General features: G+C 39.0%; 1 protein-coding gene across 2 annotated transcripts in view; it reads right to left on the minus strand.

Annotated features, from left to right (window-relative positions):
• Window positions 1–2,064: 2,064 nt before the first annotated feature.
• LOC139627469 (MAM domain-containing glycosylphosphatidylinositol anchor protein 1) overlaps window positions 2,065–14,622 on the minus strand; it is a 161,738-nt gene continuing 149,180 nt past the window's right edge. Inside the window, exons 17-18 of one of the 2 annotated variants that reach the window (XM_071488245.1) lie at window positions 11,245–11,353; window positions 2,065–6,282 (exon numbers count right to left, since the gene is read on the minus strand). In XM_071488245.1, the coding sequence (XP_071344346.1) occupies window positions 6,197–6,282; window positions 11,245–11,353 (195 nt within the window). In that variant the 3' untranslated portion in view covers window positions 2,065–6,196. Of the gene's footprint in view, window positions 6,283–11,235; window positions 11,354–14,622 lie in introns of both variants that reach the window. The other variant, XM_071488243.1, reaches the window with a different exon arrangement.

Genomic DNA, 14,622 nt, shown 5'->3' on the forward strand with positions numbered 1-14,622 from the left:
AAGTTTAAAGCTTGGCCTATTTAATCTGTTGAGTCATGTAAATGTGACTCAACATAATTGTTTTGTTTTTTAGCGTGAAAATCATGGCTAAAAACTACTTTAAACAAATACCTTTTCAAAGCCAAGACACAAAGGCACCATTGATGCCTGCCTAAGATGATTTCATAGAGAATAGTTGGCAAATTTTCTTGCCAAGAGTTAGAATATCAGCACTGTCATGACATCTGAGCAGAAAATGAAAAGCTGCTGCCAGTAGCCACGTAGCTTGGCTTAGCACAAAGACTGGAGAGAGTGTTTCTCACTCATATCTTGTCTGTTTAATCCATACAAAAACTGAGGTGTAAAAACAACACACTGAGGTTTGTAATCTTGTCATCACAGTGAGGTTGCCAGGCAACCAGTGGAGACTTCAGGAACTTACTGCGTCCAGCCAATGTCCTAGCACTTAACACATACTCTCCCAAAAAATACTTTGTTTTGTACAAAATTTAACAAATGTATAAAATATGACTCCTTGATTAGTGAGCTTTAGACGGACAGGTAGGTGGATTGTGTTACCTTTGGCCATGCTAACTGTCTCCAGTCTTTATGCTAAGTTAAGCTAACTGGGTGCTGGCTGTAGCTTCATATTTAGCTTCACAACCCCCCACTGAATAGTTCTTTAAAGTATATTTCCTTTTCAAGAGCTTCTGCAGCAACAAGCAATAATAACTACTACTTTTTTGTTTCATTAATGTTTATTTATACCTTTCAGAGTCATATTTCAAATATATTTTTCCTCTAAAATACTTCAGTACATGACAGAGATATACAACACCCAGCACTGGTTGCTACCCTTCTCCCCTTTCTTCCCATTAAAGGTGCATTTCACATCTTTTGTTTAAAAGTGGATCAATACATAGACTGGTGTATGCTGAAAAACCTGATAGTCAGCATGTGTACTGTTGCTGTGACCAATGCACTCCTTTCCAAAACTTACTTAATGCAAAGACAATGCTTGTCACAGTGAGTTACAATGGGCAGGTGAGTCTTAAAAAGTAATTTATAAGATTCTCATTCTTATCACTTATATGCTGCTTGGTGAAACATTTGATCAGAATCCAGTACAGACACCGTTTCATGTTGGTAAAATGTCAGAAAGTCCACTGTGACTCTAGCATTCAGTTACTTGTGGGTTTGCAAAGTGTGTGGTCCAGCCAGATGATGTTTTTTGAGAGAGGATAGTCAATCATTTCCTAAAGGTTTTTCTAAACCAGATCAGCACTGTTTTGAACCTTCTTTTAGGAAACCAGGGCATGGATCACAGCGTTTTGTGGAAAAGGTAATGATGGTCTGAACCAAGGCTGTAATACCATAATCAAGTAACATTACAGGGTAACATTACCTGGGATTATTACTCCCAGCACCAACACTGATTGTTTTGCATTATCTTATGTCCCACAAAAAGAAAATAACTTCTGAACATGTGCCTCACTTTATTCACTGTTGCCAGGAGGAATACTTGATCTATTGCCACGCAGTTGCTCAGTTAATTGGCAGCTTTTACAGTTAAGCAGGGAACAGAGGCTGAGTGATTCCAGACAGTCTCTTGCAGGTCTTATTAAGACAGGACACACGGTATACAGTAGGAGGAAGATTAACAGTCACTTTGTCATCCCAGGTGTTGTTTAGCTGCATGGTGGCAGAAACCTGTTTGTAAGTGTGTGTACTGTATGTGTTTGTGTGTGTACATGTGCAGCTCTACAGGGGCTCAGTAAACACATGAACACAAAGTGGAAACAGCCCGTGGAGACTTCTTTTCTTTTTGAGAAGACTTCACTGAGCCACAGTGCTTCACAGATGTAACCTTTCTGCATCTAAAATAGATTTACCTTTTAAATGACACATTTTGGAACCAAAGCTTTTTCAGATAGTAAGGAGATTTACTGTGTCACCTGCCTGATGAGACGAAATTAAATTGCACATCATTTTCATAACTAATATATATGGTAAACATTTACTTAGTTGTCTTGTCTTTGGTTTGTCTTTATCAAAATTAAGTCTCTTAAGTTATATCTTAGAGGAGGGGGGTCGTGGGGGGGGGGGGGGGTCCTTCTGTCTACCTGGTGTAATGTTTTTTTTACTTTTGGGCAAATCCATCACATTCTCATTCTCAGCATATTTGAAGCATCAATTTCTCAGAGTCAACTAATAAGGCCATTATGTTTGCTGGTTAAAAACCAAAGATCTATACAGGTATTGGGTTCTATTCTATATTACTGTAGAGGTCTATTTATTTCATTTTCATTTTCAAATTTCAAATTCATTACATTTCTGGTCCTTGAAGTTACAAACACTTCTGAATGTATATCCTAACTGGCAGTTGTGCTACACGTCCTGACTGTGCTTAGCTACAGCATTGTATGGCGATCAGCACATTGAGGATGGTTGTGTTTGCTACCAAAGCATGTCATCCAGGACAGATATTCTCTGAATTCACTGATAAAAGCTTTTTATTTAATTGCTTCTTCAACTTTCATTTTATGAACAGATGTTGTATTTTGAAACAAATGAAGCACATGCTTCTTTTATTTTCTACTGAAATAATGAATATCGCTTGAATTATAAGTGAAGCTTTCAGCATGTGATTTTATTATGGAATATATACGCAAACCTCACTTTGGGTCTGCTCTAGATATGACATGACCATTAATAAAATGGTTTATTTTACCATTTGCCATCATTAATATGGTTTATATGAAAAATGACAGTTAATTGATTTACATTCTGTTGAAAACAAAGATTCCCATCAGGATGGTTATTTAAGTGGGAATCAAGCACTGCTTATGATGAATCACAGTTGACTGTTGTGTGCCAGCTTGGAATTATTATTCTATTGATTCATGTTGTATTTAAAAAAAAATGTTGTTCTATAAGACACAACTTGGACACAGTGCCATTTACTTTCCAACACTGCTATTGCCACATGTCCCATATTTTAAGCTTGTTGCTTTATCAGTCAACACACTGATAATGATAATAGAAGCTGAGCAATGATTTAGATTAATTGTATTTGCATGTGCGTGTGTTATGCTTTGATATTCTGTTCTCAGGTGGGTGCAATAATGCAGTGTCATCCCGTTTAAACTTGAATTTGTCATAAAAAGCTAAAACACAACCACAGCATGTGTGTGTGTGTGTGTGTGTGTGTGTGTGTGTGCGCGTGTGCGTGTGTGTCAAAACAAAGATTACAGACAACACATCTTAAGATTTCCTCAGTATTGTGTCTATTCATTTGCAGCTGTCACATGTCCAAATGCAATGATAACAATGGTTTTGTCCATGTTACGTCAGTCATTGAAGTATGAGGAAATATGAGACATGATTTGACAGTTAGCATGATGGAATGCCATGCATATCAATGATTAATGATATTTCTTTAGTATGGGTAACATACTGACCTACAGTTTGCTGCTCTAGTACTGGATTATGTTGTGATACTGTACAACTTAAGCTCTTATACATACAACATATAGTCAATTCGCTTAGCCACATGAGCAGGTGTATTGGAGGCATGGCAATGAATGCCTAAAAACAAACACTTTTTGCTATGTTGCATTTTGGGAAAGTGACAGTAGCATTTGAAGAGAGTATTAAAATGTTGAAAATGTGTTAAGCTTAGCCTTTGAGTACTGTATACGAGTACAGAATGAGGAAGATACATTTACAGGAAAGCATGTCACTCAGACTCTCTTCTACAATAGTTTGTATTAGTCAGGTTCAACCTGCAACAGGCGCACTCAGCAGACCAACACAGAGATAAGATACATTTCTGCAATAATTCGCTTACAGTAGGTTTCAAAGGGATTCCTTTGTTTTTATAATACACTACTGTCTGTGGTGTAGATTTGTCTTACACACCTTTGTGGGAACTAAAAGCTGGCAATGATACAGTATGATGCTCTGCACATACAGTGACCATCAGTGCAGCTTAACGTGGAAATTACCTCCCACACCAGACTGGGCAAGTCAAATAGGCACATCATTTCTGTATTGTTATGTACTATTTATGACTGAACTATTATTAATACAATCTGTACCAACCACAATAAGGAAAACAAAAACTAGCAAACAAAAAAAGTGCAATGATAAACTCAACATGAAATGATACAAGAGGTGTTGAAAAGACTGATTCACATGTAATGCACATGGTAATGATGAGCATACCTAAGCATATCAGTTACTGGAGCAGTGTGACTGGTGACTGTGGCGTTTTCTTGAGCTGAAGCATGATGCAGCAAAATGCAGACACACTATCCCCTGAATGATTTACATGGCTTCAGTGGATATTTTGTGAGCTGCATGAATGGCGAATACACTGGTAATTACAAATCAGAACTGATAAATGAGGAGAGAATTATCATGTATTATGGACAAATGTTTTTTTTTTTTTTTGTTTTTTTCTGCAGACTGATCTATCTTGAATGCAATCATAAAGTATTGTATATAGATCTATAGATATGAGTATTGCTTCAGTTTAACAATCATATCTATGTGATTATGAAAATTGTTTACACTACAGACATTCAACATTAGTTAAACAATGACAGAAAATCTGATATGTAATCCACGCTGCACACCCGTCAGATACTGACAGTCTTCTCCATCTTTCACTTAGAAGTGTATGGGAAGTTCATACATGACATTCAATAACCTGTGGAGAATGAAGCGCTCTGATCATCTATTCAACTGAACTCCAGGTTATTTTCTGCCTCCCATACCACTCCACTTTTTACTTCTTCCTCATTAGAGAAATGTCCAGCTATTTTGTTGTGGTAGATAACTCCAGACATCTGAGTCAACGGTGTCCAGTGATGGGAAGATTGTGAAAAGGGAGCAGAAATATAAAAATTGCATCTACAATCTGTGGTTTCCCTCTTTGTCACTCAAGGATGAGACATGTATTTGAGGAAGAGGGTGAGCTGGGAGCCAGACTGTGATGTCAGCGAGGAAAACTGAGTGTGTATGTTCAATACTGTACTGTTTGTGCGAAGAAAAGTTGAGGTTTCTATCCAGGTGGTTAGGGTCATCGTCTTATTTCCCTCCACGTGCTCAATTCAGGCTCTGGACCACAAATCTCCTTCACTTCTTCTTGTAAATATTAATACTTTATTACGCATTGCCTTTGACCTTTATAACGCCATAAACAAAACAAAAGAAAAAAAAAAGCTAAATATCAAAAACATTGAGTAGGTCTGACAAATTGCAACATCACATAATAAGTAGAATAAAACCCAAAGGAACAGCAGAGGTTGTATAAACGTTGTGCTTCTTTAATTTCACTTTGTAAAGTCCTCCACTGTCATAGTTGTGTTTTTGTTTAAACTTTGTTATATTTAATATATATATATAGATAAATGTACACGTATAATCCGCACTGAGGTTCCTCCCTTGTGGCAAGCAGAGGGCAAGCAGAGAGGCTACCAGGAGCACCCTTCTTTTTCCCTCTGTTTCTGGTTTGTCCTTTCCTCACCATTCATTTGTTTACTCATTCATTCATTCATCAGTTTTTTTTTTCATCTGTCTCTTTGTCATTCAGTAGCTCCCGTGGTCCCAATGGGAGACAGTTTCTGTAAAAAAGAAGGATTTTCCCCACTTTCTCTCTTTTACTTTCTTCCCAGAATCCCTGTTCCCTCGTTTTATTCCCTCAGGTCCTTTGTCATCTTTGGTAGAGTGTCTGACACTTTGGTGTGTCTCGGGAATCGGGTGGAGGGGCCGTCGGGGATTGCGGTTCGAAGGAGTGGAGAGGGTGCGTGTATGGACTTGGGGGTTGATGATGAAGAGGAAAAGATGACAAAGTGACACTCTGACATGGATAACGTGAGTCTAATCAGAGTGTGAAGTTCAACTGTCGAAGATCATTAAGTATGTTGACCTTAAATATGGTAAGAGCGTCAGTTGGCTATACTGAGTGTCTGAGGGGTAAATGTTCAAAGAAGGCAGAGGAGGAGAAAGTAGACAAAGACTTTGTGTTACCATCTATCTAAGCAAGATGGATGAAATGGATGCATGTAGGATAGAAAGACAATGAGTGAAGAAGACAGAGAGGTAATTGGAGGAAAGGACAAAGGGGAAGGCTAGAGAGAGAAGTAGAAGAGCGCGAGTCAGGGCAGTGTCTGTCAGGGCAGACAGGTGGTGGTGTCGTGAGAAGTGCTCATCATCTGTAGAATAGCAACAGGAAGCAGGAGAGGCCAAAGGTCAGCCAGCTGGCCAGCGGGAGTGAGTGTGATCCACCAATCAGAACTATGGAAACAACAAAGAAAAAAGGGCTATTTTATTAGTTTATACATGAAAACAATCGAGACATGTTTCGGCCAACTTGTGCTATTTATGAAAGTGTTTTGACTCATGCTGGCATCAGGTATTAAAGCAAAACTCCAAAAGGCACAAGTCTGTGCAGTTATAGCTTATGATCAATCACTTTTTGCTTATAATTAATTCTTTTAGAAGGTTATACTTCCCATGTGCAATGTGAGATTTTGTTTGAGCAGCAGCCATCATCTTTTCTTTTCCTTTTGAAATACAATTTACATAAAACCAGCTAAAAGGTGTAAATTGTGATGTTTATTCCTTTGTGCAATTTTACATATAATTTATTTCTTTGTCCCATGCAAGCACTATTTTATAAAGAACAGGTGAACCTTGACATTAAATAAACCAAAGGGTAAGTAACTGTGCATATATACTGTATATATAACATATATATATGTTAAGCCTGAGGCTGAGTGCATAGGCATGTGCTGTGTTAAAAGTCCGGCTGTGGCAGAGAGTTTAGAGCTTTCTTCCACGTACCATCACATGAAGAATACAAAACCATATTACCACTATCAAAAGTATGGAGAGAGAAAGAGACTGAACCCAGAATGAAAAAAAACCCCAAGAGAGTTACCACTGATATCCCACACATCATCATGACAGCTTTGAGATTTTAATGAGTAAAATAAATGCGAATTGATGTTATCATAACCGATACATAATGGATTGTTTTTCTGGATGTTTTTGTGCAGGTTGTTATTGTTTTTGGAGTGAGAAGATGCAGCACACACATCTTTTATGTGGTCATTTAATTGTTCAGAACCCCAGCACTGGCATATATGAGAGGCTTCCTTTATATTTTCTTTTATATTAAGATTTGACAGCCCCACACTCCTCTTTTACATACATACAGCATCTCTTTTCCACACAGAATTACACAAATGCAGCAACAAATTACACATGCAAGCTGCTCAAAGACAGAGTTTCATAAATAAAAAGTAGGCATTGCATTAAAAAGATCAATATGATTTCATATCAAGGGTCCATCCTCCAGGCAGAAAATCAATATTTATAATAAAGCTTTGATCCATAAACGTAGATACACACAGACACACGCACACACATTCCTGAAGTTTGCAGGCGACAGATTGAAGTGGAACATGGCATTTTACATGTCTCTGTTTGTCTCTCTCGTTCTGTCCTTCCTTTAACCCTACCCCTGTTCTCTCTCTCTCTGTTTCATTCTTTCATGCTCAGTACACACATGGTTTGTAAATCACTGTCTATCTCAGTGGTTGTGCGACAGTGATACAGGTTTCGATATGTAATCCATCTTTCTGTTCTGTCATGGAATTAAATGGAGTTAAAAAGGTAATGGATTACTATGGACGTACAGTATGCATCACATTGTGTGTGTGTGTGTGTGTGTGTATGTGTGTGTGTGATATGGCTGGCTCCATGTATATCACTGTACAGGCAGAACACAGCCATTTCAATCCACTAACATCAATTAGAGGATCTACATCTGCTTCTTTGTGAGCTCACAATTCCAGTCTGTTTAGCTCACAATAATCTCCCCAAAGTTTATGTCCCACTTTAGACAAAAAATTTAAATTAAAATTACTACCCAAACTTTGCTTTCTACCTTAAATTTGAGCTGTTTCTAATTCTTCTCAGAATATGGGGTCACCATGATAGAAGAAGAGCAATAAAGAGAAAAGAAAATTCAGTTAAGAGTAAAACAATCGGAGACAAGCTCACCTTCCACCACCTCTTCTCTTCTTCTGCAAACACATTCAGCAGGGCAGAGCTCTGCAATTTATGTAGGTGGAGCTGCACCAAACATGTCATAGGCAATCATCCTTCATTTGTGGAGAACTGCAGGATAACAGTCCCCTGTGTTAACCTGAAGTAAATGTGTGTGCATGCGTGTGTGAGAGAGGGCTTATACTATAGATGACAAATGTGTGTATTTGTGAGCTTATGTGCATCTCTGCATGTGCATATGTGCATAATAAGTCTCTTACGGGATGAATGTATATGTGTGTCAGTTCCATATGCAGTGTGTTTGCGTGTGTCTGTGCGTATGTATGATACAGGTGTGATGTGTCAGTTGTGTGATGCTGCCAGGCTCACATACTGTCCTTCCCCATCCATGTGAGATGTAGGGATAGGCAGCAAGGTCTCACTAGAAAAGTGCACTCTGGCTCAGAAACATCATAAATCTCTCTCTCTCTCATACACACACACACACACACCGCACACATAGTTATATGATAGTTTGCTGATCAAACCTTGCTACTGCTGTTATGTGCTTTGTACTTGTGCATTTAAAAGCACTTGTTCACTTTCATCATGTATCTAAACTTGTACTGCCACTGTTTTCTGGGAAAGATGGTAAACACTTACTTGTATGAAGATTGTCATACCCAAGATTACCCAAGAACTTTGGTTTGGGTGCAGTTGGACGTGACATAAAATGGCTTGCTCATAAATCCTGTCCATCTTCCATTAAATGGATGGCTGATGCTATAGCTGAGTTTGCAGATTCATTTAATTCACATTTGTTTTAAATTCATTATACATAAAAAAAAAACAAAAGTTGAGTGTAATGTTCTCTCATCCTCATTTTACCTCACCAGCTCCACTGTGGCAAGAAAATCTGTACTCAAGACAGATGCATTTGTGTTTCTTACAGCGGCAAGGACTCTTTAGTCGCCTGCCTGTTAATTACCCATCTGTCTCCACTGTATGTCTCTGCCTGCACAAAACCTGCAGGACACAAATGCACACACACGCACACTCAGAGAGCTCAAGAGCCTTCCTTCTTCCTGTTTACACCTTCATCTATTATTCACTCCATCCGACAGTGTCTTTACATGCACATATGTGTGAGATTGCACACATCCAAGCACACACTCATAAACACACAGACAGGCGTCACATATTGGGGCTTTGAGGAGGTAAAAACAAGTTGGTAATAATTCACTTTCTAATCTTTGCTCTTTTGTCTTGTTTCCATGGCTCTAATGTTTTCTTTGTATTAGGGCGTAGCAGTAAAATATGAACAAAACCAAGTTCTTACCACATATTTCTCCATAGAATCTAGTTATCATAAAAAACTATGTTGCCTCACCTGGAGTTGTTTTCCTTTTTCACCATTAGAAGGTGTTTTTTGCAAGTTTTTACTTATATGAATTGAGGGTCTAAGGATAGAGATTGTCATATGCTGCACAGATCATTAAGCCATTTGTTTTGTAAAGTTTGACTATATAAATGAAAGTGACTCAAACTCAAATTGTATTTAAAAACAGTGGACAAATTATGGTACAAACTACATGCCTTTTTGTAAATGGTGACATGACTTTATGTAAAAGTGATTCTATTATACAGACACAGATGCCAAAAAAAATATGAAATCAAATGAATCACCTGGACAACGGATAAAAGATCAGTTGTGTGTTCTACCCACATGTTGGCCCACATATTTGATTCCCATTCGGTTACACAGTTTCAGATTGTGCCCATCTCTCAACAGTGATGGCAGTGTGCAATAATATAATGGTGCCAACTACCTGTTGTGTATATCTGCAGACAGAGAGAACACAATGAAGGCTACTATGAGGTTGATGTACGTCTGTGTGTGTGTGTGTGTGTGTGTGTGTGTGTGTGTGTGTGTGTGTTTGCTGAATGCACGTCTTGGCTGGTAGAGGGCAGCTTTTATTCCACCTAAGGTATATTTTAGTCACATATTCTCTTTCTTCTTTTGGTTCTTGGACCCATCTCTCTCTCTCCAACTCTTCCCCTCTCTCTCTCACCGCCCTCACACACACACACACACACACAGACACACACACATACACACTTTCACTCACTCTCTGACCTTTTCTCTGTCTCTTGTCTCTCCACACACACGCCCTCTTGGCTTTTTGAGTCTCTCTCCATACACTTACGTAGACATGCACTCATTCACTGAAACTCACTGTTTTGTCTTTCTGGTTCACCCTTAAGGAAAAGTAGACCCTCACAAACAGTATTTAGAACTAACAATTGTCTAGCAAGTTGGCATGAGTGGTGTGAAGAAATCATGGTCAGTTTATGGAGTGAAAACAACTCTCCAGGTTGGATCCAGCTGTGTTTCTCTATCTCTCACTGTGCAGATATTTCTGTCTTGCACATTCCGCTTCACTCATAATCTTTTTTTTCTAAATCCTTATCATCACACACTTCCTCTCTGTCCTCTCCCTCCTTCTCTCTAAAGGGTAAATAACAAGCTTTTAAGGATGAAGAGCAGTGTGCAGAGGTGTACAGATAATAAAGGGTAAGTTGCTAATAGAGAACATAAGGTAAGAAGAAATAATGAATGTGGGTGTGGAGGAGGCAGTGGGGTTGTAGTGTGCAAAGTTAAAGGATGAAAAGATAAAGGGGAATGTGAAATAAATAAAACGATAGAGGCTTCAGGAAGGGCGACAAATGAAGATGAGCCTTCCAGTTCGCCTCCATGCCGGTGGTTTCCAGTTGCGTACAGCCCCCACATTGACAACATTTTCTCTCAGCACCTTATTTCCTCACTTACCAAACACTTAAGAAGACATTTAGTTCTTTTTCTCTTGTTCCTTTGAAATCCTCTCTACAGTAATCCCCTTCTCTGCTGCCTCTCAATTCATTTCTTTTCTGCTGAAATTAAATCATTTCACCTCAGATTAATTTGGCTCTGTTTTGGCTTCTTATAGCAAAGCGTTTTATTGGCATGTCTATTAAATACAACAAGGCTATCAACATTTTTAGACCTTTAAAAATTATATTGCTTTCCTTAATTCAGTTTTCTTAAACATGCCTTTATGTAGAGAGACAATGAGCAAGGTGGACATAGCTAATCAAAGATGATTCTTTGTGTTTTTGTGTTTACATCTCTTCACTCGAAATAAAAGTCTATCTTACCTGTCTTACCTGCGCTGGCTACAGTGTTCTCCTGTTTGCACTTCCCAATGGTGATAGACACGTCGTCAATGGCGATATCCCCCTCGAAATTTGGGCCTCGAATTCCTTCAAACACAATCTGTTAAGAGGAGAGACAAAGACACAGATGGATGCTGGGTGAGTAAATCTGACAATATCTAAACATTATAATGAAACATTAGCACTAATACTTCAGTATTAGAGATTTAGAAGCATTCCTGTGTCCTCATTCCATAATGATTCGTGGACACACAACAACAAAACTAAACAGGAAACACATCTGAAAACTTTCCAGACGATGTCTCCATTTTAGCCACCAGCCATCTGGTTTTGACTGACAGCCTAATTACTGTGGTGTACCGAGGCAACAAAAGCCCATAGCACCCAGCTAATCAAAAACCAAGTGTATTCTGTCTGGAATATCAGGAGGGAAAAAGCAAACAAACAAGAAAACATTGTCGCTCCATAATAACAACAGAAGCAACTCTCACCACTGCAGTTGTTATTGGCTATAACTGCAGACATTGGTGCTTTATAATGTTTAACTTCAAATATGACAGCCCAAGTGCTTGCTGTGTTAACACATCTGAAGGATTTTAAATCCTACAGTAATCATAGCTTGTTTGATCTTTTCGGTGGTTTCTACAGAAATCTGCCTCATGCCCAAATTGGTGCATGGGTTCATACATATAGATATATTTTCTACTTCAACTGCCAACTAGCATCTGAGCAAGGCACTTAACCCTTAAGCTATTCCAACAGAGCAGAGAGAGTAGCAGGTGGTACTGATGGAAAAACTGCCTGCATTCTACCTGTAAACTGTTTATTCGTACATACAGGTTAACAACAGCGTGAGCAGGTGCATACATCGAGTGGTAAATATGCATGACTGGCCTCACTTTACATACTCCATCTGTCAACATCAACGTGCTGTGGTGGAGTATTAGCAGAGCACAGTGTATTTAATGCATGACGCAGGCAAAGCAGGGTTGCCATCAATTTTATGTGTAAATACTGTATATCAAGCCACAGCCAGGGTGGATTCAATTAACCTGCAGACAGGCCCGCTGTGACCCCATATATGGTCTAAGTAAATGAAAGGTGGAGAATGGCGAAGCAAACACCACAGTAACCATCTCTCACTGCCGAGGCATTCCATTACCTGTGTTTTAATCTGTGAGTGTTGTGCTGTTAGCTCCTAACAGCTATGTCAGTTTGAAGTATCAAACAGAAATTCATGGGGCAGATACCAATAACCTATGTATTGCCATAGACAGAGCGGCATGACTGTGTGCATGAGAAGTAATGTCTCCATTTCATCTCAGCAGTGTAATCACGGAAAGCCAAGTTCAAGGTGAATAAAGAAACTTAATGGAAAATGATGATTCTGTAAATCTCCCTCACCTAGTATGTTCAAACTCTGGCTCAGTGACTGCTCCTGCTTGAGAATCACTCAACATTTCTTCCCGTGGTTCAATTAGCCTAAGTCAGCTGATCCCTGTACTGCAGCATGTAAGTACACACTAACTTGCACATATTCAGGTAAAGCCTAAACCATTTTCTTTTCCTTTCTGTTTCTATCTGCGTCTAACTCTCTCCTCTCCAATTCAGTTACATTTATAAAGGGGAGAGAAACACAAGAGCAGTACCACCTCATTCCAACTTGCTTCCTAATTTAGTCCCAAAAGGAGAGCTCTTCTTTGAATGAAAAAATAAATAAAAATAAAGAATAGAATTTTTTTTTTTTTGCTAATCTTTACAAAAGGTTTATTAGACTTTTTAGGCAGAGGGAAGGTGTGAGGAATATTCAGGGACAGTAGAGGCACAAGGCTAATTGGTCAAAAGGCCACTTTCATCTAAATTATAAATGCTACAATGCTGTTTATTCACTGTGTGGCTGTGGTTATTATTTTCTTTTATTTATGTTTCTTTTATTTCTTCCTTAAAGTCTATTTTCTGTGTCCATTTGTGTCTCTAATGGAAGCAGTCAGCACACAACACGATCCCTATAACCAACAATGAACACACATGCATACAAACACACCTGCAGTGACACTCTGGCTTTGCACACTTTCCTCTGTACACCTGCGAGCATGAGACACCAGATTGTTGTATAATTAGAGATGATGAGAAAAATAATTGAGAGAGGGAAGCCCAGAGAAACACTCGCCTTGACACAGTCCTGAGAACAACAGCAGAGCCATCTCCTTTAAGTTACATAACAAAACAATTCCATCCTCAAAGATTATCAAGCAGAATGGCATGGCACAAAGCAATGCAATATCCTGCTATGCAACGGAGGACGGCAAAATAATGATTTCACATGTTTGTTTTTCTGGAAAGGCTCAGGCAAACAGGCCTGTGCCCTGTCACTTAATGTTCACTGCTGACAGATCGAGCTGAAGTGTGACTCGCCTGTGCCAACAGTGCCTCACACTTAAACATCACTGCTGGGCAATGTGCTGAAGTGTATACACAAGTATATCTCAACAGTTTCTCAACCTTGGGAGTGGCAAGGTTGCTTGATATACAGTCCTTAAACATTTTAAGGCAAAAATCAAGGACACAACATGCAATATTTAATCATTATGAATATATATATATATGTAAACTATCTATGCACTTTAAGTAAATTACCAACAAATTACCAACAAATGCCTTCTAAAATTCTCACAACAACAGGGACAGCTCTGTAAATGGTGAGGTCATGAGACTATGAGATGTAAAAACAGGGTCATGGGCTGTTAAAGGCCCCTACTATATCTAATGTGTCTGATATTTAACTGTGACATTTACCAAATACTTAAAAAAACATCATGCTGTTTTGGAAAGGTAGACTTCAAAGTCTCTTTTTTAAAATTACATGTAAAATTCTCTCAATTCCCAGTTCTTGTCATGTGAGAGTGTGTGTCAGGACGCTGAAGTGAGATAGACAGCCTGTGTGTGTGTGTGTGTGTGTGTGTGTGTGACTGTAGGATCAAAGGGTATACAGTAAAGTGTCAGGTTGGAGTTGTGAATGTGTCGTTTTGTCAAGCCTTGTAACCTTTTAATGTTCCCATTGATGTGCTGTCCACATACCAGAGGGGACACAGCCATGAGAGAGCATAAGACAGAGAGAGAGAGAGATAGAGAGAGATAGATAGAGAGAGAGAGAGAGAGAGAGAGAGAGAGAGAGAGAGAGAAGAGAGAGAGATGTAGAGATGTACAGAGGCATCTTTGAAACACCAGTGCAGAAGAGACTTACTGCAGTGTGAGGCACACAAATGTGGGTTGGCCTGGTTTCCAACAAGCCCCCCAGGTACCAAACACTGCGAGGAACACAGATGGCCTCTGGGTAATCCGCAGAGGAGCAAGTGGGGACACAAATAA

Source organism: Trachinotus anak, unplaced genomic scaffold, assembly GCF_046630095.1.
Source record: "Trachinotus anak isolate AG129_WGS33_773 ecotype Australia unplaced genomic scaffold, CSIRO_AGI_Tana_v1 ptg000011l, whole genome shotgun sequence".
Lineage (NCBI taxonomy): Eukaryota > Metazoa > Chordata > Actinopteri > Carangiformes > Carangidae > Trachinotus > Trachinotus anak.